Source organism: Martes martes (assembly GCF_963455335.1).
Source record: "Martes martes genome assembly, chromosome: 1".
Classification (NCBI taxonomy): domain Eukaryota; kingdom Metazoa; phylum Chordata; class Mammalia; order Carnivora; family Mustelidae; genus Martes; species Martes martes.
The window spans coordinates 165783122-165809812 of NC_137888.1; the positions used below are offsets into that span (position 1 = coordinate 165783122).

General features: G+C 42.5%; 1 protein-coding gene across 1 annotated transcript in view; it reads right to left on the reverse strand.

The window, feature by feature from the left end:
* Nucleotides 1–26691, reverse strand: part of SLC6A11 (solute carrier family 6 member 11) — a 128947-nt gene that overhangs the window by 14042 nt on the left and 88214 nt on the right. Inside the window, exons 7-9 of the mRNA XM_080827739.1 lie at nucleotides 17690–17793; nucleotides 12458–12582; nucleotides 845–957 (exon numbers count right to left, since the gene is read on the reverse strand). Of these exons, the coding sequence (XP_080683865.1) occupies nucleotides 845–957; nucleotides 12458–12582; nucleotides 17690–17793 (342 nt within the window). The remainder of the gene's footprint in view (nucleotides 1–844; nucleotides 958–12457; nucleotides 12583–17689; nucleotides 17794–26691) is intronic.

The following is a 26691-nucleotide window of genomic DNA, read 5'->3' on the forward strand; positions in this document are numbered from 1 at the left end:
GACATTCACTGGGGCTCTTAGAGAAACCCACCATGCTGGAATAGCAGGAAATAGGGTAGATTTCGAAGAGTGGTGAGTGACCGGAGGCCACGGGCATCTGGCTGGAAAATCCAGAAGAGCACTGGAGGAGGGCTGGGAGGGCAGGCAGAGGTGAGTTTTACAGTGTGAGAAGATGAAGGGCATGAATTCACAGGGAGATAAAGGAAAATGTATGCAGATAAATTGCTAGTTCTAACTATACACCCTTTGCTGAGGAAGGCAGGCTGCCAGGAGGAGGGTGGGTGGGGAGAGCTGGATCAGTAACAATGAGAAGGAAGAGAGCAGGCCTCTGGGATAAGGGGCACTGGGGAGCTGATGGTGGTGCTGAGGACCCATGTGGCCACCTGGAGCGTGTCGGGGGGCATAACAGAGATGGAGGAACGAAGGAGAGGGTACTTTTCTGTGCTCCTGTGTCCCCCGCAATTTGCCTGGGACATGGACACGTGGTAGTAGAGCTCTTGGATACCATTAACCACTGCCTTTTCTCTGAGAATTTCTTCTGCTTGCTAGGTGGTGCTATTGCACAGAAGTATTTTCACAGGATGCAAGAATTTAGCAATTTTTTAAAACTTGGATTGGGAGTTGAGAATTTCAGGTAAGGAAAAGTGTTTGGGAAGCTGTGGAAGGAGCCATACAGTTGTGTCTGAGGGTGACCGTGGAGATCACGGTGTGCTAAGAGGAGAGCAGGGTGGGAACAGTGGGCGGGGCCCAGACAACCAGCACTGAGGTGTGGGTAAGGTCCCTGAGCTGCTCCTGAGAGTAGCATGTGGCCTCCCTGCCCTCCCAGCCTGGGATCCCCCCTTACCTGGCTGTCCAGGCCCAGGAAGATGAGCATCATGAAGAACAAAGTGGCCCACAGTGGGGAGAGAGGCATCATGGTGACAGCCTTGGGGTAAGCGATAAAGGCCAGGCCGGGGCCTGGAGAGGAAGGAGAAAGAGAGAGGTGCTGAGTGGAGCTCGATCCCTCATTCAACTGTTACTTTAATCCATCATATATCCAGTGTCTTTGTGCCAGGCGCTACACCTAATTCTCCCTCAAATCACGTAAATCTCCCAGCCACCCTATGCAGTTGGTACTATTATGACGCCCATGGTGGGTATGAGCCAGCTGAGGCGCAGAGAGGTGAGAAAGTGTTAGGAGGGGCCAGGATTTAAACCCAGGCTGGTCTGACACACAGACTTCCCTCTGCACAGTCCTGTCTCTATTGTTCTCACTGGGGCACATATACAATGCAGATCTCAGGCCCACCCCAGAGACTGGGTCAGTCTAGGGTGAGGCAAGGACCAGGCACCAGGTGATTCCAATGCAGGAGCCGGAGTCCAGGCTTGGACAAAAGCTGTTCTACCCTAGGCCGCCTCTGCCTTTGGTTCCTCCCCTCATTTCCCAGATCCACACTCACTTATTTTGGCTGCTCCAAAGAGAAAGCGTGGTTAGCATGTCCTGAGGATGAGATTTATTAATTTTTTATTAATATCGGGGGAGAGATACCTGATGTTCTAGCCCTGTAGCACAGTGGTCAAGAGCACAGGTTCTGCAGTCAGATGGCCTGGGTTCAAATCCTTGTTCTTTACTGGGATCTCTATCTGTTTCCTCAGCTGAAAAATGGGGATAATAAAGTCCTACCTAATAAAGTGGTTTTGAGAATTCAGTAAGATGATGCAGAATATGGAAAGCACTTAAAGTAAATGTTCAATAAACATTAACTCTGATCATTAATTTTTTTACCTTAATTAAAAGCAACCTTATTAAAATCTAATTTACCTACAATAAGCACTCATTTTAAGTTTACATTTCAATGAGTTTTGAAGTATACCCAGATAACTGCATTCAAGATATGGAACATTCCTATTGCCCCCTTGGGATCCTCTGTATTCTCTCTCTCCCCATTCCCTGTCTTAGCTCCAGGTAACCACTGATTTGATTTTTTTTCACCTCATATTAGCTTTGCCCATCTTATTTAGGAGTGGAATTGCTGGGTCATATGGTAACATATGTTTAACTTTCTGAGAAATGCCAAATTGATTTCCAAAGTCACTGTCGTTTTTACATTTCTATCAGCAATGTTTGAGGGTTCCAGTGGCTCCACATCTGTGCCAACACTTGATATTATCAGATGTGGAGTTCTTTTCACATATCTTTGTTGACCATTCATAGATCTTTTGCAAAGTCCTTGTTGAGTCAGCCCATTTTTTATTGGGTTGTCCCCTTTTTTACTGAGTTGTGGGAATTCTTGATATTGTTTGGAATACAAATCCATTATCAGAGAAGTGTTATTAATATTTTCCCCTACTCGGTGGCTTGCCTTGTCATTTTCTTAATGGTACCTTGTGAAGAGCAGAAGTTTTTAATTTTTCACTTGTTTGTTGCTAGCATATAAAAAAATATAATAGATTTCTGTTTCTTGTCCTTTTATCTTGTGACAATACTAAGTTCACTTAATTTTTGTATGGTTTTCTAAATGGTCAATCATGCTCATGCATAAATACAGTCTTTATTCTTCCTTTCTAATCTTAATGATTTTTATTTATTTTTATTGCTTTACTGCACTCTCTAAGAACTCTAGAATCATATGGAATAAAAACAGAAACAGCATACATCCTGGTTTTGTTTCTGATTTGAGCGGAAAGCATTTAATATTTAGTGTCCAGATTAACATCTGTGCAATACTATTGATTAAACTACAGACCTTTCTCATTATCTGCCAGTTTTTCTCCTTATGTCCTTTTTTCTTGTTCTAGTATCCAATTCAGGATTCCACACTGCACTTCAGAGATATATTTATTTACTCTCCTCTAATCTGCAACAGTTCCTCAGCCTTGTCTTTTACGACCTTGATATTTTTGATGAGTACTGGTCATTCTTTTGCAGAATGTTCCTCAGTATGGATTTGTCTGATGTTTTCTCATTATCAAACATTATTACATTTTTGGGGAGCAAGGACATCATAGAAGTGATGCTGTGTCCTTCTCAGTGCATTATATTTGGGAGGGGTACATGATATCCATAAACTGTATTATTGGTGAAGCTTAACTAGGTCACTTGGTTTACTTGGTTAATATCAGTTTTCTCCACTGTAAAGTTATGGTGTTTTTCTAAGTGATAAATATCTTGGGGAGGATACTTTGAGATTATGAAAATATCCTGTTTCAAGTTAAACTTATACCCACTGATTTTAGCATCCATTGGTAGATCTTCCTTGCAACAATTATTCCTGCGATGTTTGCCTCACAGGTTTCTATTATTTTCATTCCTTCTACATTTTATTAGTTAGAATTATTCTGTAAGAAAGAACTATCCTTTCACTCTCATTTATTTATTCAATTTTTACTTATTTCAGTATGGATTCCTGGGTATTTGGTTTATTCTATGGATCACAATCCAATACTATATTTATCCTGCTATTCAAGTTCTAGGTTTTGCTACTAGGAGCTTCTTCAAGTTGGTTCCTATGTCCTTTTGACATACCTTCATCCTTTTTCTGAGCACTTCCTTATTTCTGGTACCACTAAATATTCCAGCTTCATCATGTCTTGCCCTGGCACTGGAATCAACTGCTTCTCCAAGAAGTCCTGGTTCCCTTCATGGAAAGTGGTGTTCAGAAACCAAGATATGGCTTCCGGTATGTTCATTGCAGCTGGGGTACCACTTCTTGCAGCATATAAAGCTAGGAGACCTATGTATGTATATCTACACATACAAACACATATATATTTCTATATCCATCTGTATGTATATTAAACACATGAGTCTCCTGATACCTCAAATTCTAACACAGTTCATTGTAGATTCTCCAATTTCCTCATTTGTAACTTCTTTCTTAGGTAAAATCTGTCCCTAATGATCTATATTCACTTGTTTGTTCAATCCTCATATACACATACAATAGTTACAGAATTACAAAACCATATCCCTGTACAAACAAGAGAACAGTACAATAATTTTTGTTTTTAGCCTTATAGTGTACAGTCAAAATATTGTTTCCTGAAATTTACTTAGCTTAAGTCTTTTCTTTCCCATTCTCTTCAGTGTGGTCACATTTTCACTTGTAATACAGTTAGGCTCATTTCCTACTGTCTGTATTCCCTTTTAATTCCACCCACAAAAAAGAACTGATTATTTTGGGTGCTATGTGAAAGATTACTATTACCATGGTTCTCTAAGAGTCAGAGATACTGAAAATATATTAAGAGAAGTATTGTTTCCTTCTCATCCTTACTTAATTGCACCCTTCCTTCTATTCCCTTGTCCAACTTAAGCCCTGTAGGTAACCATTGTCTTTATTTTCTAGTTCATCCTTTATATATTTCTTCTGCAGAGATGAGCAGACATGCTTTCCTATATCTCTTTTCTTATACAATGGGTAGGGAACTATAGATATCTGCTTTTTAAACTTGCACACACACATTTATCATTTAAAAAATACACTTCAATATCCATTTACTTGATTACTTTTGTATTGTGATGAATGTTGCATTTTTTTCAAAGACTTTTTTTTGTATCTGTGAAGATAATTTTGTAATTTATTTCATTTGGGCTATTAATATGTTGTACACTATTAGTGGATTTCCTAACATTAAATCAGTCTTGCATTAGTCCAGGAGTAAATCCAAATTAGTCATGGTATATTACCTTCTTAATGTGATTTTGGATTCTAATATTTTTGACTTGGGTTTCCTATTATTTTATTTACTATTTTGCATCAATATGCATGAGTAATATTTTGTTTCTTTGCCTTATTTGGTGTAGGTATAAGTGTTACACATGCCTCATATAAGGAGTTGAGAAGTTTTCCTTCCCTTTCAATGCTCTGCAATAATTTATAGAGACTGGGATTATCAGGTCCTTGAAGGTTTGATAGAATTTTCTGAAAAACCACCTGGACCTAGTGTTGTTTTGTTTTTTGTTTTGTTTTGTTGGTGGAGTAGTTCCTCAGAGACTTTGTCTATTGGCTTGTTTAAGCTTTCTAAATCAAATGCAGTCAGTTGTGGCAACTATTTTCCTAGGAAAGTATTCATTTCATCTAAGTTTTCAAATTTATGTGTAGAGAAGACTATAAAGCAGTCTCTTGTGATTTTAAAAAGTGTCTTCTGCTTCAATGGTTATTTCTCCTTTATTATTTCTTATTTCGCTATTTGTATGTTCTCTTTTTTTTTTCTTGGCAATTTGGTAATTTGTATATTTTTATTTTTAAAGACCCAGAATTTTAATTTGTTAATTAGATCTGCTATTTCTCTATAATTATTTCATTCATTCCTGCTCTTTATTATTTCCTTCCTCATGTTTTCTTTTGGTCCACTTTGTTGTTGTTTTTCTGAACAAGGGATATAATTCATTTTTTTTCATTTTTATTGATAAATGTGGTTAGTATAGTTTTCTCATATTATTAGTTTATTTCTACCTATTTCTCCTTGTACTTCCTGAAATTTTACTTCATAAAGGTTATTGCTGTGTTATTTTGTGCACATATTTTTATGTGTTACATGTACCTTTTACCATTAAAAAAATGTCCTTTGTAGTGCTTAGTGCTTTGGGGCTTGAATTCTACTTTGCCTGATATCAGGATTGCTATCATTGTCTACCCCTTTATTTTTAGTCTTTATGAGTCTACTTTGTTTTAGGTGTGTCTCTTATATATGCAGCATATATATAGGTCATATTTTGTGAGGCAAATTGAAAACCTTTTTCTTTTAATAGATGAGTTAAGCCCATTCACATTTATCAATAAGACTGACATTTTGACAAAATATTTTATGGTTATGTGTATTTTAAAATATTTATTATGCTTCTCTATGAGTTGTGTATTCTTTGTTCTTTTATTTGTAAATATTTTTTGGTACTTAGGAAGGTTTATGTTTTTGTTCTAGTGGTTGCCTTTATATTTACCTCTTTTAAAAAGGCCCTTAAACCCTTATTTTCTTATTTAAATCTTTACTGCCTGGCTTTCTGGCTCCCCTCATCCCCACTCCCACCCCATATCATTTGACACCACTTATGGCCCACACAACAATGAGCTTTTTCTATTTTCCTCTTGCCTTCTCTCTCCATCTTTTAGTTCAATGATTTCTACTTTGTTAACAGTACATAACATATGTCTGTATTAGTCCTCTGTCCTCTTCCCCACCTTTGCTTTGGTCTTAGATGTATGCTTAAATATTTTTACATGCTTACAATCAGTCCTTTTTCTGAAGTTTTCCAGTCATTATTGGTAGGGAGAACCTCACCTTCTAATAGATTACTCCAAAACACGGATGAATGTAGAAGCCTCAAAGTTCTGTTTAAAATGGTTTTTCTATAGCTTGACATTTTCTATAGCCTTGATTCACACTTCTTTGTGTGAATTTAAAAAAAAAAATGCTGCTTCATAGTTGCCATTCCTTGTGTGTTGGTTTTGAAAAGTGTGATACCCCATCTAATTCTTTTGCCCTTGTAAGTTATTTAATCTTTTTCTCCTGGAAGCCTTGCAGATTTTATCTTTTTCTTTGAAAGCTGGTATCTTTGCCAGAATGTCTTGGAGTTGATCAATCTATGTGAATTTTCATTAGTCCCTAAGAAGTCCTTTCAGCGTATAGATTTAGCTCTTTTTCTGTTTCTGAAAAGTCTTCTTGGATTATAGTTTTAAATATTACCTGTTCATTGTTTTTTTTTTTTCTTCTTCTTTAGGGACTCTTATAATGTGAATATTTTCTTCTTTCCTAGTCTTCTGTTTCTACATTTTTACTTCTTTATGTCATTTTCATTCACTTCCTTGTTTTCTTTCCTTTTTAAAATGCCCCTTTTTTTGAGACTATTCTCCACTGGACACTTTGTAATTTAGTCTTTATTTCTAAGATACCTTGGTCATTCTTTTTTCTCATTTTTTCCCGAGTTTGATCAACTTTCTCTTCATTTATTCCTGTTATCCTCTTTGCCCATTTGTTAGTTTTAAAATTCTAGGTGCAAGATGTTTTTTCCCCACATCCTCATATGCTTGTTTGGGTGTATTTACTTCTGTCTGGAGTGCTGATATATAATTTTGCTTTATTTTATGGCTGATTTCATGGTCATTGATATGTGGGGAATTTCCATGCCTGTTTTCTGTAATAGTTCTGCATGGACTTGAGTTTTCTAATGTTCATGTTCGTGTTCTTGGGTATTTTATAATATTCCCAACCTAATAGTGCCCTCTTTTGTAAGTATGACAAAGTCCAGGTAGTTTAACAGCATTTTGTGTTGATGGTGGAGGGAAGGTGATCTCCCCATTCCACACCCTAATTTAACAGTTCTCTTTTGTTTTGCAGGACTTTATCTCCTTTTTTTGGTTTTCTCTTCACTGCCTAATTATTAAAGAGTGCATCTTTCTTTCTGTCTTTTTCTCCCCAGAAGTTCTGTGTTTCAAATGGTGTCTCCTTTAAATTGTGTCTGTTCCTATGAATGGTCCCTACTCCTTTAAATCGCACACTGAATCCTTTCTCTGTTGTCTTAGTTAAGGGATTTGTCTGGATCTTTTCCAGCATTTTTCAGACTTAAGAGTGGATTTAATCTTTCTGGTGATTGCTCCAAATCATTTTTAGGTCCCTTCACCAGCCTGTCTTCTGTCTCTCCCACAGTTTTTCTCAGTTTGCCCTATCAGCTGTGAAGGCATAGGTGGTAGCTGGAGGAATTGTGCACCTGGATTGATAATTTTTCTTTTTGTTAGAGCTATTTGTAGCTTCAACATTTTCTGTCTTCAAATTATGCAGGGACATGGTTTCGTATAAAATGTATTTTCCCTTCTTGTTCTTGTTTGGAGAGAAAACTGGATTATAAAAGTGGCTATACAACTGTCACCATACTCAGATATTCAGATGTCTTATTTCCTCTAATTTTTAAAAGAATCTGTATAAGATTGATATTATTTTTTCTTAAATGTTTGGTAGAATTCATCAATGAAACCATGAGGGCCTCAAGTTTTCTTGGTAGAAATATATTTTTTTTTGGTAGAAATATTTTTGATAATGAATTCAATGTCTTTTAAAAGTATAGAGCTATTCAGTATTTCTATTTCTTCTTGAGTCATTTTGAGTAAATTATGTTTTTAAAGGGACTTGTCTGATCTACACTACCAAACACATTAGCTTGAAGTTGTTCATAATATTTCCTATTCTCATTTTTAATGTCTGTGGAATTTGTAGTCGTACCTCCTCTTTCATTCCTGGTATTAGTAACTTGTGTTTTCTCTCGTTTTTTTTCCTTGACTAGTGTTGCTGGGGAATTATAAATTTTGTTATCTTTTTCAATACCAAATTTTGGCTTTGGAATTGTATTGTGTGTGTCTTACAAATTTATTTGTTTCTACTTACTCTGGGTTTAATTTATACTTTTTTATTTTTTTGCAGCTTCTTTAGATAGAAACTTAATTTTTTTTTTTTTTACTTAAAATCCTTCTAATTAGGCATTCAAAATTATAAATTTCTCTGTAAGTACTTTAAATGCATCCCACAAATTTTGGTATGTTTTATTTTCATTACCATGCAGTTTTCTTTGACCTGTGGGATATTTAGAAATGTGTTGCTTAGTTTATACATACTTGAGGATTTTCTAGTTATATTTTTGTTATGGACAATTTAATTCATTGGTAGTCAAAGAATATACCTTATAATTTCAATCTTTTGAAATTTATTAAGACTTTATTTATGGCTCAAATTATATCCTATCTAGGTGCATGCTTCATGTTCATTTGAAAAGAATTGTACTTTGCAGTTGTTTGGTGCAGTGTTTTATAAATGTCAATCATGCCAAGTCGTTGATAGCGTTCCAATACCTACCTCTTTATTAGTATTTTGTATAGTTGTTTTAACACTAGTGAGCAAGGGATGTTAAAAATCTCCAACTATGGTTATAAGTTTGTCTATTTTCTTTTTTAGTCTGTCAGCTTTTGTTTCATGTAATTTAAATGTCTGTCATTATGTAGCAACACATTACAAATTAGATGTCTTACAAATGAACTGCTTTTATAAACATTATGAAGTGTCCCCCTGTTATCTCTAGTAATAGTCTTTGACTTGAAGTCTACTCTAATATTAGTATACCAAAGCTACATTTCTTATACTTGTTGTTTGCAGAGTATGTCTTTTCCCTCTGTTTTATACTTTGTCTGTGTCTTTAAAGTGTGTCTCTTTTTAGAAAGCTTATAGTTGAGTCTTGCTTTTTTACTCAGTCTGATAATCTCTGCCTTTTACTTGGAGTATTCAGCCCATTTGCATTTAATGTAATTATAGATACGAGTGGAGGTAAGTTTACCATTTCATATTTGTTTTCTTTTTGTCCCTTCTGAATTTTGGGAGGTTTCGTTTGTTTGTTTACTCTGTTGTGTTTTTCTTGCTTTCTTTTGGGCTAATCAATATTTTTACATATTCAATTGTACTTCTTCTAAGCTTTGTAGCTCTACCTCTTATTTTCTAAGCAGCTGGGCCAACAATATGCATCCATAACCCATCAAAGTCTACCTAGAGTTAACAACATATCACTTAATCCTGCTACCACACATCTGACACTTTCCACTTCTGATGATCATTCTGACATTTTCTGCCTTGAAACAGAATTTAGGACTTAACCACATCAGTACTTACAAAATGAAAACAAATACTCCAATTAAAAGACATGGATAATCAAGACAGTATAAAAAAGCAAGACCCAATTCTAAGCTGTCTAAAATTTCAACCTCTAGGAGAGGGTACCTGACGAAAAAATCACAGAAACACACCAAGGACATGTGGGTGAGGGCCGCAAATTTCAGTGGTGGGATCATAGCATGACAAAATCTGAGCCCTGTGACAAGTGCACATTACCTTCCTGGCTCAGTTTCCAGGTATGCTGGGACATCCCACTGAACATTCTGCCATTTAATTAGGTATCTTCCAAAAATCATTCATCAGAAAGCACACCGAGGTCCTTCTGAGCAAGGCGAGATGGCTACACATTCACTTGCAACTTGCAATTTCTCCAAATGGCAGAGACTCCTAAGGAGAATCTTAGCCTGACCCACAATGCCCAACAGGAGCACAGAGCAGATTTACCTGCTGGATACCAGAAGCAACACAGGAAGATGAGCCAGAAAAGGCTATAGCCAGGCTGTACCGCCTATGATCTGTGTGACCTTGGGTGAACCACTTGGGTAACTCAAGCTCTGAGTTACAGGGTCCTCATCTGCAGTGGGCAGGGGAAAGCCTAGGGCTGCTGTTTATGTGAAGAGTGTCCTCTGCAGGAGTGTGATGCATATTCTGCACAGCCACAAGTGCATGGCCTTTTAAAGCCTACCTTGCAGAGGTGCTGTGAGCGATTTGTGAGGTAGAGTGTTAAAACCAACCACCCCAGAGCCTGACAAGTGAGACAGAGTAAATCAGTTATGATCCATCCATCCATCCAATAGAAGACCACATAACCATTAAAACTCATGATTGAGATCTCTGTTCATGGAGGCAGAAAGCTCCTTGTGCTTTATTGTAAATGGGAAAATGCAGCCAACACAATACCAAGGATAATTTGATCTGGTTTCCATCACCACAAGTATGGATATATATGCATGGAAAATCCTGACAGGAGAACCCCAAAGTGTTGTCATATTCAGAGTGCAGAGTTTTTCCTTTGTTAAGATTTCTACATTTTTCTACCATGAATATGCTTTCAGTTTGAAACTAGGAAAAAAAGTAACAAACTTTATTTTTAGTTGGCTCTTTTCCTTTCCATCTATGACTCCTCTTTCAATTTCATCTATAAAATTGAAAGAGTGATATAAAGAGAAAAAATAGTGCTGCAGATATCTTATCCCACTTACTACCTAAGGTAGGTGTTAGGAAATTCATTTTATAGAGGAGGAAATGGATTCTTGGAGAGGGCAATCCTCCTGTAGAGAATGCTCTCTCTTCATAGGGCTGCACTGTAGTTTCATGCCAGGAAGGAGCATGGATGTTTGGTTAAGTGTCAGGTGACCACAGTGGGCAATAGGATGGCATGGTCAAAGCATGGGCTCTGGAGCCAGATGGCCCGTAGTAAGTCCCAGCTGTGTCCCTTCCAGCCTGTATAACCTTACATAAGTCATTTCACCGCTCTGAGCCTCAGCTTCCTTATCTGTCAAACAGGGGAAGCAAAAGTGCCATGTTGGAGGGCTGAGCTGAGACCATTCCCGCCCAGAGCCAGCACTTGCTGAGTGAGACCTTTAGTCATACTAATATTCTCTAGTTTGGATCTGGACTCTTGAGCTCAGCAGGGACTGTCTCTATCTCTGACATACATTACTCAGAGGAAGGGGGACCCTGAGTGGTCACAGAGAAGAGCTTTGCAGCCATGCACCTGCTCTGATGTCCAGATATCCCACTCTGCCAGCTTGGTGGGTTAGAGGGATGCTTCCCTATCTATGCATGCCACACCAAACAGGACACTGTGGACCAGCATTTTCAACAGAGGCAGTGTGGCTCCCAGGGGTGCCTGGGGGTGGTTGCAATAAGTGGGGGCATGACTAGCATGGAGTAGATGGAGGCCAGAATGGCTAAGCTACCTGTGCTACTCTCAACAAATGGTTCTACTAAATATTCTTATAGGTGAAAAACTTTAGACTTAATTGGGGTTATAATGTGTTTGTCATAAAAACACAAACTATTTTCACACTTTTAAAAAAATACACACTGAATTTTTCTAGAATTTCAACACCATGTAAATCAAGGCAAGAGTAATTCACCATTTTGCATAATCACATTAGCAACAATAACTCTGTCTGTAGTGTGTTTGAAATAAACACACATCAATCTATACTTAAGAATGTCTCATTCATCATGATTCTGCAATCTTAGAAGAGGGGAAGGGAGAGAGATTCTTCAAGCAGAGGGAACAGTATGTGCAAAGACCCCATGGTAGGAGGGAGCAAGCAATGTTGCAAAAGCAGACCACCACAGCAGGGCCGCATGAGGGTGAGGGAATGATGTGGGTGGAGAAGCTACAAAGGCTGGGCAACTATGGCCTTGGGGCCCTGCTAAGAATCCAGCACTGTGAGAAGCTAAGAAAAGCTTTTCATCAGAGAAAGAAATGCTCAGATTTGCATTCTGAAAGCCAATCTGCACATGGAACAGAAGGGGCAGTAGTGGTAGCTGGGAGGCCAGTGGAAGGTTCCTGCAATCACGTAGGTGAGCAGTGACAGGGGTCTGGGCTAGCGAGGAGAGTGTTGCTGGGGCAAAGTACATGAAGTGGAGCAACACCCAGGAAGCAAAAGCTATACCACTTGGGGATGTCTTGGATATGGGAGTGAGGAGGTGTCACAGTTTCTCTCCCATGATCCTGGCTTGACGATGGATGGTGGGGCCACCTTCTAAAACCTGAACCCAGGAGAAGAATGAGCTGAGGAGGCAGATTGTATTTGCACCTTGACCACCAGTCCCCCAAGGCCTCCCTCGCCTTTGGCAGACTTACCTGACTCTGCCACCTCGGCAATGGGCACCCCCTGCTCGTATGCCATGAAGCCCAGGACTGAGAAGATGGCAAAGCCAGCCACGAAGCTGGTGCCACTGTTGAGGCAACAAAGCATGATGCAGTCCCTGCGGGGAAGCAGTGAGAGGGGCTGAGGTCAGAGTGGGAGGAACAGGTACACTGCTCGAACATTCTATCTGAGCACCACAGCCATCCTGTGGAGCAGGCAGGGCACGGTGGGCACAGACAGCCCCATAAGCCTGTTGAAGCCATCATGGTTCAGAAAGGTTAGGTGGCTGGCCCATGGTCACACAGCTTCTCCTGTATTTCTAGAAGATAAGGTGGGTCATGGACCAGAAGCATGGAAGAGGGATGGGAAGGAAGAAAGGCTGGCACATGAGAAAATGCACAACTACTGAGAAGATATTTGGAGATAAAGTCATGCTCCTCCAAATCCCTGGCAGGAGAGGAAACCAGGGAAAGCAAGAGAGGAGTGATTTCCTGGGAGCTCAAATCTAGGAGGGCAGGAGAGGCCTCTGAGAAACAGCTGCTTCTCAGTCAGGGGAGCATCCATGGACTTGACACTAGAAGCTCCCACCTGATTCAGGAGGAGACACCCCGTCATGCCACACTATTTATTGGAGCAGCGCCTCAGAGCCCTCATGGCTCAGTCCCCATGAGGGAGCAACCCTTCTAGGTTGGGCACCGCATGGAGGGGTTATCAGAGCAGCTCCTGGCTCTTGCCCTGAGGAGGGGCTTAGCAGCAGAAGCACCAGCATGAAGCTGTAGCCCAGGAGAAATGAGAGAGCAAATGATGGGGCTTTGCCAAGACGAAGGCAGAACCTGCAATTCCCAGCCTCCCCTCCCTCAGGCCCGGCATCCTCACGCAGCCACAGAGGGTAATCTCAGAGTCTTCTCAGCTGCTGGCTACAGGCATTGGCCAGTTAGGCTTAGGGCACATGTGATGCCGCACTTTCCCAGGAGGTGCTCCTAGAGGATCTGGCCAGTCTCTGGTCTGAGGTAGGGCTCTGGGGTGTCCCCACAGTGGTGGCGGCTCACGCCACCATGGGGCTGCCTCGGCTCACACCCTAGCAAGCCTTGTCCCCTGGTTCCATGGCACCTTCCCCTGGCTGGCCCCCTGTGCTGCTTACAGCAGTAAGAACTTCCTCATATGTGTTCGTCCCAAACCGGCCTTCTCTGGTGAGTTATATTTCTGCCCTTCCTATCAGCCTACACCTCCTTCAGGTTTGGGAGATCTGAAGAGAGCGGCCGTAGGGCCACTCTCCTTTGAGTTTTTTTGCTCCTTCAGTTAACTGTCCCAGTTCCTTTACCAGATCCTCATCCTGCTAGTGATCTGTAATACACTCCAGCTTGTCTGACCCCTCTTCAAGTGCCATGTCCAGGACTGAGACTCAAGAACAGAGCAGGACTCTCACCTCCTCTTCTCCCGACAGCATACTTTTTGTAATGTAATCAATTAGGTTACATTAATGTTGGTGACTGTGACACCCAGTTGCCTTGCAATGACTCTGAGGATCAAAAGCATACTGGAGAAGGCATTACCCTGGGGGTCTGGAGACATGGGCTCCACTCCCCCCTGCAATTCTTTTCTCTGGACCCGATCTCACCATAAGACAAAATGCTTGATAACAGAGTTTCTTGGGCCTTATGACAGATTATTAATTTTTTAGCAAGTAGTAATCTCCCCCTACCTTCTTCCTTAGGGATGAGTCTATTTCCCTGCCCCATAGGCTTTGGGTTTAGCCACATGATTTTCTTTGGCCACAGGATATTAGCAGATGTGACACAAATGAGGTCTGAGATACGCTTATGTGACTTAACTCGTCCTTTATGCCTTCTGTGATTTGCAAGGAAAGGAACTTCCCCAGGGGAGCTGCTGTCCTTGCCGTCTGCACCCCACAATGTACACACATGAAGCAGACTTGAGCTTGCCTACACCTTGGAGCCAAACCCAACCAATTCACAGCCCACTGGAGGGCTTCCCCAGCTGGCCAGGAGACTTGTGAGCAATAAAAGCAAACGCTTGTCATGTTAAACCACTGAGTTTTGGGGGCTTTTTGTTACATAGCTTTACTGTGGCAGTGAGTGACTGATTACAGGTCTCTTTAAAGAACTCCTCTGGCACTGTGGGTGAGGACTGGGCTGGCAGATCTGAAGACTATCTGCAAGCCTGATTTCTCTCTTCTTTTTTTTTTTTTTTAAAGATTTTATTTATTTGACAGACAGAGATCACAAGTAGGCAGAGAGAGGCAGGCAGAGAGAGAGGAGGAAGCAGGCTCCCTGCTGAGCAGAGAGTCCGATGCGGGGCTCGATTCCAGGACCCTGAGATCATGACCCGAGCTGAAGGCAGAGGCTTTAACCCACTGAGCCACCCAGGTGCCCCTGATTTCTCTCTTCTTAAAGGGAAATACAACTCAGGCAAGGTAAGGGGAAATTTATGCCCAAGGTTAGGGTGAAGATGTTCCTAATGCTTATTTCCTGACCCTGCCTCATCAAACAGTGAGAAACAAGGTGGTCCTGGTGAGGAAAGCGCTTTCTCTGTATTTTCTACATTCTGGAATTCTCCTATATAATTGGAATCTGCAATGTGCCTAGTCCTGTGCTGGGGTTTCTTGAACACTGTGTCACTGAATCTCAAGACTCAGGGAGGAGAATCACATACTCAAGGTTTCAGGGGCTTCTACTGGTGAGGATGGAATGTGCACCCATTTATCTCAGACACTAAAACCCATGCATCTTCCAGGAGCTGCACAAAAACAAAGCCCCCCCCCACCCAAGAATTAAGACTTTCAGATCTTGACTTGTGGACAATTATCTGTGGGTACCCATGTGGTTGCTGAAAAACAAATATCCCTTATTGCAAAGTCCCCATCTATCCCCAGAGGTCTCCTGAGTAACTGCCTCACACTACAGAAGCACAGAGAAGCACTGAGCAGACCTGAGGTCCCTTCCAGCACAGCGTCCCACACCCCAGTCCTCAGAGCACCTGCACTTTCAAGAAGAAGGGGCTTAGCAGCCTGTGTTCTGAAGTGAGGATTTGCCCCTGCCTGGTTTGCTGTATTCCCCATCCCTCTACTTCTTTCCTGCAGGGCACCTTCTAGGTGAAAGCTTATGTAACAAGCGCTTTAAAGTTGGCAGGAGCTGAGCTGGGCTTTGAAGACCTCCAGAAGCTATTATGCTGTCAGAAGAGAGGGTACTAATTTACTCCCTCTGAGTTGGGAAGACCTTCTCACAGAACAATTTGGAAATAGAAATAAAACGGGCCTTCAGATTTTGCAATATCACCTGCAATATCACCTGCTTTCTTCTGTCGCTGGGAGGGGGAATAACCTGCCTATTGGACAGGAGAGCAGAAGGAAACTGTGGCAGCCAGCATATTTTACGCATATGCTCGGTGGGGAAGACAGTCGCTACTGCCCCAGAACATAGCCTGAAGACAGGGTGGTCTTGGCCGAATTCTTGTCAGCTGCAGTTATTGGGGAAAAAAACTGGCCATCCCTGTTAGTGAGGAACAGGGGTGCAGGAACCAGAAAAACTTGGGTTCAAAGACATGTTCCACCACTGGCCATGTGAACATGAGCAAGCAACCTACTCTTGGGCCTCAGTTTCCTCATCTGTATAACAGATGGCTCCTTCCTTGCTTCCTGACACATCATTTGGCACTGTGCTAGGCTTGAGGGACAGTGTGGAACAAGAAGACTCAGCCTGTGTCCTCACAGAACTGACAGCTGAGCAGTGACCAAATGATTTCTGCAGTGCCCTGCACGGAGGGCTCATGCTAAGTGCTGGCTGCTGACGGGGTGACAGCCGTAGACAGACAGCAACCTTCCCTAACCCAAGTGGGTCACATTCAATGCAGACCAGAGGCCTGCTGTGCTGTTCTCCCTGCCCCAGTGCCTTTCTCTTCCTGTGCATGGTGACTGTTCGTATAGTGGCTCACAGTGCTCTGCCTCTCATCCCTCAGACCTGCCTAGAAGGTAGAGAGGATCTTATGAACAACCTGGCATGGTCAACCACCTCTCCAGCATCCTTCTGTCCAGCCCTACCCAATACCTCTCTGCCCAAGCTCCCCCAGGAACAACAGAACTTGCTGCCTAGCGGCACACTGGATTCTACTATGGCTTTTCCAGCATGCTGGACCTGCCCACTGTCACTTCCTTGTCCTCAGTTTCCCCAACTTATGAACTCTGTAGACTGAGGCTGTGCCACTCCTGATTCTGGAGTGCCACAATGCACATGGTTTTAGTGAATGGATTAATAAAGTGACCATGAAGCTAGCTTTCAGAGAGATGTGCAGGAGTCCTGTTGGAAACCGGGAGACTTCAGCCAGAGTCCAGGTTCTGCTATGTGTAGCTGGAGATAATGTGGGAGGAACTTTATCACTGCTAAACATTCTTTCAAATGCATGATCTCACTTGAGCCACAGAGCAATCGAGTTGTTTGGTTATTAGGTACGAGACCCCCAAAGAGCTACCTACCATGACCAGGCACTAGATGCAGGGGTGCAGAGACCTCAGCAAACAGACCACTGGCCTAGAGCTAGAGCTCAGGGTGCCATCTGCACGTGAATCATGCACTGCTATGCTAGGGGACTTTGGGTGGGTTCTTGGCCCTCAGTGGGTCTCAGCCTCACAGCAGAAATCAGGCTGTAGGCATGAGAAACCAGGCAGCCAGGGCGAGACAGCATCGGGCTCAGCCCCCAACTTGGGCACCTCCCTTTCCAGTGCTGGGTGTGGCCACATGCAGGAGGCCAGGGAGGAAGGCTGTGGGGGAAGATGGGGCACTGACCACTCCAGATGGGGACAGGAGAGGACCCTACATTCAAGTGAGAAGGGGCAGGGAGCTGGTTTCTGAAAAGAAGGCAGAAGAACAAAGCCAGATCTGGGTTCAAGTCCTGGCTTTGCCACTTACTAGCAATGTCACTGTGGGCAAGTCACTTACCTGCCCTGGGATAAATGTTTGCCATACAGGGTGGGATGGAGGCCTGAACAAGATTCCTGGAGTGGATCTGCTTTTAGCCTGCAGTGTACTCTTATCACATTCATTATTTTCCTAGCTCCTCAGGTGGCCCACTTTGTGACCCTGGGGCAGGGAGAGTCTAAGAAACAAGCCATCTGTCTCATCCTGGCTCCACACAGTGGGAAGACAAACGTGAACTAGCCTGGCACCACAGAGGGCTTTGGTGGACAGCGGGTAGGGCTGTGAAGTGCTCACCTGTAGCAGTTGTTGTTATAATTGTTATAACTTCCCAGAGCAGTCAGACAACCCAGGCAGATGGCATAGGAGAAAAAGATCTGCGTCCCAGCATCTACCCAGACCTGCAGGAGGGCACAAAGAAGTCAGCATGAAGAGAAGTCAGATTAGGGGTGGCCCCATTCTTGGAAATCCTCCACCCTCCCTTGTCCTCCAAAAAGTCTAGGCAAAGCAAAAATCAAACTTCCTAACCTTCTCAGGAATGTGCTTTAAGAGATCTATTATTGAAGACTGCTTCATTAAATACAAATGTCCTTAATTCCAGAATTTTCCAGAGGTTATGGATAACAGTTCACTGAACAGCAAGAATTTGGACGTTTAGGTCCCTGCTCCAGCTATGTGACCTTGGAAAAGCTACTTAACCTCTCTGAGGCTTAGTCCCCTCATCTGCAAACTGGGGAATGAACTACCCTCTCAGGATTGTTAAGAGGATTCCTGTGATATGGAACGGAAGCTTCTGGGACCCAGCTCATAAGCTAAGGCATATTTAAGCCAAAATGAGTGACTGCTTATCTTTGTGATTAAGAATACCATGAGTAAACTGTCATAGGATTCTGTCCCTGGGAAAATATTTGCATAGTTGATTCGAGCTTAAGAGGTGGCAGGGAAGGGATAGGAGAAGGGAGAGGCCCACCTATATCTTGCACCTTTCAAAACAGATGCATTTTAGGCTTCCTCTGTGGTACATAACAGAAACCACTTTCTTAGTCTCCAGGTTCCTCTCTGGCAAAAACTGCTGTTGACAGCACGACACGCACACCAGGAGTTATGATGGTTTCTTTAGCACTTTCCCCCGGGCTCTCTCTGCGCTCAGCTCCGAGGAAAATCCATAGCTAAAAGCTAAATGCAGCCGATGACATTGATGCTTGAGAATCAGGTGCCATCTAGAGAACAAGGCTTTGCACTAAGTACAAATACCCACTAACATTTATTGTGCACATGTTATGTGCCAGGCACCGGTGCTGAGCCCTCTGTGCCTTATGGCACTTGGATATTCACGGCAACCCTCTGTGGTAAGTGCTATTATGCACCCCCTTTTACAGCTGAGGCAACAGGAACGGAGAAGTTGAATGACTTATTCAAGGCCACACAGCTGGGAGTGGCAAAGGCAGGTCCATGGAAACCACCTAGAAGTCCTCTGGGGTAATCTCCCACCCAACACAAGACTCTCTTCTGACTATTCCTGACAGAATCGTTTGTTTGATTACTGCTAGTGACAGGAAACTCAGTATATCCTGATGGGGTCCTTTCTTCTTTACAGAGTTCTGACCATTAGAATATTTCTAAAAATGAGAGGAAATCCCCTTTCCTGAAGGTGTTCTTAGTTCCGGGACCATCCAGACCACACCTTCCTCTTCTGTATGGTAGCACTTTAGAGATTTGGAGAAAGCATCAGTGCCCCTTGGATCCTAGAACTCTTCCTTCTCCAGGCAAAATAATTCTACTTCCTCTCTCAGGGATTTGATAATAACAGTACAGATCACTGTATCCTGGATTAGCTCAAGCTGGTTAAATCATTCAACAAATACTTATTAAAATTGAAAATCATAATGCTGCTTTTCAACCTAAGAAATGAATACATTTTTCTCCCTCACTGGAGTGTCTTGGAACTGATGAGGAACTTAAGGAGAGCTCTTTCATGGTGTGTGTGTGTGTGTGTGTGTGTGTGTAGGGTAGGGATGCCAGCAGGTCAGGTCAGAGTGGACTGAGACATGGGGAGGAGGAAATGGAAAGATGGAATAAAAAAAAGCTTTTACAAGAAGTTTTGCCATGAAGGGGAGTTGGGAGATAGGTAGTGGAAGTGTAATTTAGGGAGATTTTTTTTTTTTTTAATGGCAGAAACTCAAGGATGCTTAAATATTGATAGGAAGGGTCCAATGCAGACGAAAGTATTAAATATGTAGGAGAGAAACATACGCATTTTCAAGTCCACCCATTCTGCCTCAGTTTCCCCATTCGCTACCTCAGTGGATTCTCTTTACCCCAATCCAGGGTAATGACATATACCAGGTACTCAAATCTCTAAGAGGAAGAAAACAGAGGTTATTTTGCCTGGAGAAGGGAAGAATTTTAGTGTCCAAGGGCACTGGTGCTTTCACTGAATCTCTAAGACTAGTAGTAAATCATAAGGAAAGGTAAAACACAGTACAGATGCTGTCCCAGGAAACAGAAGACGAGATCACAGGAGCCACTCCATGGGACGTTCAACATTCGGTCGAGCCCTGCTCCTCAAGTCCCTCACTCTTCCTGAAAATGCCTCTGCAAATTACATGTCCCTCCTCCCAGACCCCTCACTGTCCTCTGGCTGAGCATGTGGGCCACAGTGAGAAAAACCACCAAACTTGTGGGAAATCTGGCTCCTTCATTGTGGCTGGGCCCCATGGCAATTGGTTCCTCTCCACCTAAAACATGGTAAACGAGTCCTCTGTGACTCTGAAAACACCAGAGAGATTTCCATCCACACATCTCAAAACTGGGACCCTGAGGAATGATCTTCACTTGTGGGAATTTTCCTTGCAGTCTGCTCACTGAGCACATCAACACTGAAACAGGCATCTGGTGTTTTCGCCCACCCAGCATCCATCTCCCCTTTTCAGGTAATGGTGCCCTAATTTCCTTTGGGAAAGCCCCTCTTCTCCACTGGGATGTAGCTTCAGGGGTGATCACATGACCCAGGCCTGGCCAATAAAAGCATTTCTCTTGGCCACAGTGATTGGTTCAAGGATGAGCATATGATGCAAGCCAAGCCCAATGAAACTTAATCCTGGGACTTTACTGGAGCTACTGCAAATGGGACACATCTTTTTTTCCTGGAGATGCTAATCTTGTAATTGCTGGGGATCATCCTTGACCACGAGGGAAGAGCCTGTCTGGGAATAAAAAGAATGCAGAGGAAAGCAGAGTCTAGAACAAAGAAAGAGGAGCATCTGGGTGGCTCAGTTGGTTAAGTGACTGCCTCTGGCTCAGGTCATGATCCCGGAATCCTGGGATCGAGGCCCACACGTGGCTCCCAGCTCCACGGGGTCTGCTTCTCCTTTTGACCTTCTCCTCTCTCATGCTCTCTCTCACTGTCTCTCTCTCAAATAAATAAACAAAATCTTAAAAAAAAATAGAACAAAGAAAGGCTGATATTGGTATAATGACTTGAGTACCTGGATCCAGCCATACCTGAAATGAATCCTATCCTAAAACATTTCAATTTCAGAGGCCTATAAATTCCTCTTTTTCTTATGTCAACTTGAATACAACCGCTGTCACTTCAAAACTCAAAGAATTCTGACTAGTAGCAACATTAAGTTCTTAGAAAAACCCAAGGGCTGAGCCCAAATCTCTCCATCAATCCCAAATTACTGATGAACCAGCACTTAGTGAAGGCTTTCTGCATGCAAAACCCTGTGGCATAATCTGAAAGAAGTACTATGCAATTATATAGAACACTGCGTCCCTGTTTCTTGGTGAGAAAAGGTGAGACATTTAGAGGCAAAGGGAGCCAGTACCTAGGAGTGGTTGATGAAGGGGGCAATTAACATGTGCTAGAACAATCAGAGAAGGCTGTCTGGATGGAGGCATACCTTTAAAGACTGGAGAAAGGATGAGAAAGGACATCTTGGGTCTGGAGGTCCATGTGAGAGGAGGATGTATTCTCAAATGTTTTTTCCTTCTTCTTCTACCTCTATGGTAAAAAGCCTGTCACTGTTATTCTGATGGTTAGCATTGAATCCATACTTTTTTTTTTTTTTGAATCCATACTTTCATATAATACTTTTAGTCCTCCCCCTTTGTGACACTGAGGGTTGGTTCCCAACTACACTGAAATTAGCCAGTAGTCTCAGTTTCTTTTCTTTCCCTTTCCTCTAGCATCTAATTAGAAGAAATACTCATTTGTTTCCAGTTAATATGTAAAGGCAATATGTGAATTTATTCTATTTTTCACATATATACTCCATTCTTTCCTTTTTTTTTTTCCTTCAAAATGGTTGTCACCATTAGTATCGACATGGAGGGAACTTGAGGGGATTATGCTAAGTGAAATAAGTCAAGCAGAGAAAGACAATTTCCCAATTTTTAATACTTGTCTGTATCTGCATGATCAGAATGTACAACTGTATTATCTCTTTGACAGCCATGGAACTGTGAGTTCTATGGGTGACTATAAATTTAATGCTTCCCCTCCCCGCCCAGTCTTTATGTTAATACCTCTCCAGTCAGTTTGGTTGCCTGTAGTTTGTTCTCTAGTAGGTTCCGTAGGCAAGGCTCATGGGAAATAATACTTCCTGGCATCTTGCATGTTCATAACAGTTGACCAATAGCTTTCATACTTGAACATCAGTATGGCTGTATATAATGTCTTTGGTTCCCTTTTTCTTTCTGAGTATCTTAAATACCTGTTTAGTTGTCCGCTGCCACTGAGTGCTGCTGTAGGAAAGTCTGATACCATTCTTGCTCACTTACTCTTTTTGTCTGAATGACCAACAGGTTTTTTCTTTTCTCTTTAATATTCAGTCATTTTGATTAAAATAGGTCTTAACGTTTATCACTCTGGGCTGATATTCCCAGGCCTGTGGTGCACTTCTTCAAGATATAATTCAAGTCTTCTCTTTAATTTCAAGGAAAAACATCCCTGAATTACCATTTTAGGTAAACAATTTGTTCCTTTCCCCTGCTTTGCATTTCTTTTGGGGGGACCCATGTGTATGTTGGACCTTCTTTGTCTACCTTTTATATCACCTTTTCTTCCACTCTTTAAATAATCTCCTTTCTGGCTTTTTTATTTTCCTCCTTTCCATCCCCTATTCACCTTATGGTGTCTACTCAACTCTTTATTCCTTCTATTTAGTTATTCCTCCTGAAATGTTCTGCCTTTAAGCTGTCCTTTGGTCAGCTTTCTTTTCAAATCTTTTTGTCTCACAATTTCACCTACACTATTACTTAATCACATCTGTTGGTTCTTCATTTTTTTCTAGCTTGTTTTGAAATATTAGGTTTGAGTATTCAGCTGTTTTGTGGCCCTATCTGTGGAATACATACATTATCTATAGGAATACTATTATGCTCAGAATTCTTTTTCTTTTAGTAGTTTTTAATGGGATTTGATTTGATCCTTTTCCATCGTTCATGTGCAGGTCGGACACATTTCCCTGTCCTCTTACGAGGAGGTTTTCTTATATGGAGGAATAGGGATGATCCAGGGTAGATTGTCTAGCCTTACAGTTCTAGGTTACCACTTCTGTTAGTATAAAAACTGAGACTGCGCAGACAGTACATTCTGAAATTATTACTCTCTGTCCCCTTCCCTCATTCCCATCCAAAATTTCTCTTTTTGTTTCCTCTAGCATCTCCATCCTGCTCAAATTGTATTCTGCTCTGAGTGGCTTCTGCCCAGTGTGGGGTTCTCTCTGGCTATGAAGCCTCAGCTGCTTGGTCCCTAGACTTCCCAGGTCCCAGACTTCTGCCCAAGCTTCCTACAGCTCTCCTACTTTCACCTATAACTTGGGGCCCACATATATCCCTCTTAATTTTGGCTGACATTCTAAGATAGCTCTACCAAGCCTACTCTCCTACTAGGGGTCCTCTCCTTCTAGGGGTGAATACTCTCCTTCTAGGGGTGATTTCTGGATTTCCTGGCTCTCAGCCTTCCAAATTCCCTTTGCCTTCAACTTCATCTCATCTCACAGAATTTGAGTTTGTTTTGTTTTATTTTACTATCCTGTTTTTTCTCTTTTGGTGGTGAGATTCTGGAATATTTTTTTAAAGTTCTTCCCCCCCCCCCTTCCTGTTGCTATCTTATCTACTTGGTTCTCAAGAATGTTCAGGGAGCAGATGAAACAAGATTGGTGTTGACTGGTGGTGAGAAAAGAACACTCATGGTTCAGCAATTTGGTAGATGGGGTATAAAAGAAGATGAGCTGGATTTTTAAAGGGAGGATGGAGGTATAAAGTAGGGAAATGGGGAAGTACAGTTTTGGACAAGGCAAGTTTTAGACATCCAAGTGAAATGTGCAGGAGACAGATGGAAAGTCAGGGCTAAATATTGCAGCCTGGACTGGAGACACAGATTTGGAAGTCCTCAGAATTTTAGGAGTAACTTTACATATCCTTGACTTCAGATCCAAACCTTTCTCCACTGGCTTTTTCTATTTTCTACATTTGGAAAACTCAGGTTGATAAAACTTTTCTGCTTAGACACATGCTCACTGGGCATTCAAGAACCAAGAACCTTCAGGGTTAGATTTCTTGAAAAAGTCTCATGAAGAAGCATGAGTATCTTTGCATGGAGTCTGTACCATTAGACTTCTTAACAGATTTGCATAACTGAGGTGTGTCTATGTTCTTAAACATATGCCTGTCATTGCAAAAATGCAACAGGGCTCCAGCTGTCAGCCTTCCTTTTCATCAGGGAAGGAATTAGTTAATTTACCAGGGAGCTGCTATATGTATTAAGATAATTACTGCTGGGCTATGCAGGAATAAACAATAAATTCCCCAAATCTCAATGGCTTAGCACAACAAAAATGTATTTTTTTGCCGACAAAAAGCCAGACCCAAATTGTGAAGGGGTGTTCTTCAATCCAGTGACTTAGCCTCACAAGACCTTTTGCCTTATCATGATACTTGTACATCAACACACCCTCTGATGCAAGGAACAAAACACTGGAGGTTAGCCTGGGAAGTTTTAAGAGCTAGACATAGTTGTTGCATGTATCACTTCTGCCCACATACAGCTGGGCAGAACCAAGTTGCATGGTCCCAAGCTAAAAACAAGGGAATCCGGGAAATGTAGTCTTCCTACTTACCAAGGATGAGAAAAGGAAATAGTGATCTGGTTGGTGAACACATAGCATTATTTCTGCTACAGGCATTATCCCAAAAGTCTACTTCCCTACTTCTCTCTTCAACTTGGAATTCCATAGGTACCCAGAGATCAAATAAGATCAATGGTGGCTACTGGAATAACTTGATAAAAAGGGAAAAGAGAGACTAATAAAACAGACTGGCAGTATTCATGAACATTTCCACCAGTTTGATGATGTCTTAAGAGGTGGAAAACTTGAGTTAATATTTGTTGAAAACCTACCCTGTATTCAAGGCTTTTGTGGACATGATCTCATCATTTACATAAGCATCTCAGTAACGTAAGTACTGTTTCTCCATTTTTATAGAAGAGGAAATGAACCCATACAAGGTCAAACAGCTTATCAGGTAGAGTCAGGTTTGAACACATAACACCCTGGCTCCATGTTTTACAGAGAAAAGCTGGGGCCTCCTGGTGTGCTGAGTAGGCCTGGAGTCTCAGCTAGGATTTAAACAGCTCTGTAGCTGTCCAGTCAAAGACAAAGGCAACCCCACCTCAATGAAAGGAAGACCAGGCAACTGAACCCCATTGACCAGCATCTCCCAGGATGCTAGAAAGGGGGCAGCTCAGTGGAGAAAGGGCTTCCTTTTCTCAACACAATTTGAAGGGAAAATAGTCTCCACAAAACAAACCCTAAGGAAGCTGGGTCAGTAGCTGAGAAACGGATCACTCCCCATGTTCTACAGCAATGAATGGGGGGCGTTCTGGCAGCATGAATGTGGGCGGTCCACATTCAGAGGTTTGGAGAACAGATTTGCATGGGAACAGGGGAGCAGGGCCCCTTTAGAAGAGAGGTGGTCCCTCCCTCTAGCTTCGGGTCAACCTCATCCCTTTCAGGCAAATGAGCCCTGGTGCACAGTAGGTACAGAAAACAATGGGTCAGAGTGCAACCAGCCTTCCCAACTAGACCCTCAAGGCCCAGCACTGCACTGCACAGAGTAGGTCCTCAATGATATAAGCAGGGAGAGCAAAGAAGGATGGGCAGACAAGGACAAATTCTTCCCTACCCCACTTAGAAGCCACATTTGTCATGATAGATGCTCAGTAGTGGCTGCCCCAGTCCACATGGAGATTATTTTACAGTTTATAAAGCACCTGCTTATATTCCGTGACCACAGCTGCCCTGAGGTGGGCATGATTATCCCCAGGTTAGAGAAAGCTGTGTGCAGGGCCAGACGCATACTTACTCTCTCCCCATATGCCCATCTTGTCCATATATGTAGAATGTCTCATCTCTTAGACGTTTGGGAGTGAAAGCTTCATGTCTTAGAGAGAAAAGACTTATCCAGCTTAGGCAGAACCAAGGAGAAGGTCCTTGTGCATATGTGGTTAGCATCTTCCTCTTTTTCTCTTATATACAAAAGCTTAAAAAGATAGTGTGTGTGCAACAGATATTCAACACAGTGCCTAGCTCTTGGAGGGCACTAAGGAAGTGCTCAGAAACCCAGCCGTGAGCTCTAACAAATGGTAGGTGTTTAGTCAACATTCACCCCTCCTCAGGATATACCAGTATTCAAAAGTCTGGAAGAAAAAAAAGCCTCTTCTCTCTTTTTCCCTCTAATACCCATGCACTGGGTATCCACCCTGTGCCAGGCACCATCGTCCCTCAGGGGGCTCATATTCTAGCAGGACGGACCACACACCAATGCAGAGAAGCGCAACTCCACATCTGGTGGAGAAGAGCAAGTAGGGACTACACGGGCTGAGGTCGCAGGGCCATAGGGCCCAGGGCCCTGCTCGGTAAAGATGTAGCTGCTGCCCTGGGAGCCTGAGAGGGGACTGGAGCTGAAGGTCTCCTTCTCTATAGTGTCTCATGCAGCATGGACCAGAGGAAGAAGCCCCCTCGAAATGTACTTTCAGGCCTACACACGGAGCCGTCCGTCAGAGCAGAGGGGCAGCGCCTCTGTGCAGCGTCAAAGCTGATGCCAGTCGGCAGGCCTGCTATGTCCATCTCTGTGTCCTGGAGTTGGTGGCATGTGTGGCACTGACACTCTGAGGTCTCTGACAAATGCAGCATCAACCCATCCTGCCACTAGTAGGAGGAGGTGTGTGGTGACAGTGACGCCAGCCATCACCAATCCAGCTCATCTCTGTTAGCGCCTAGGACACA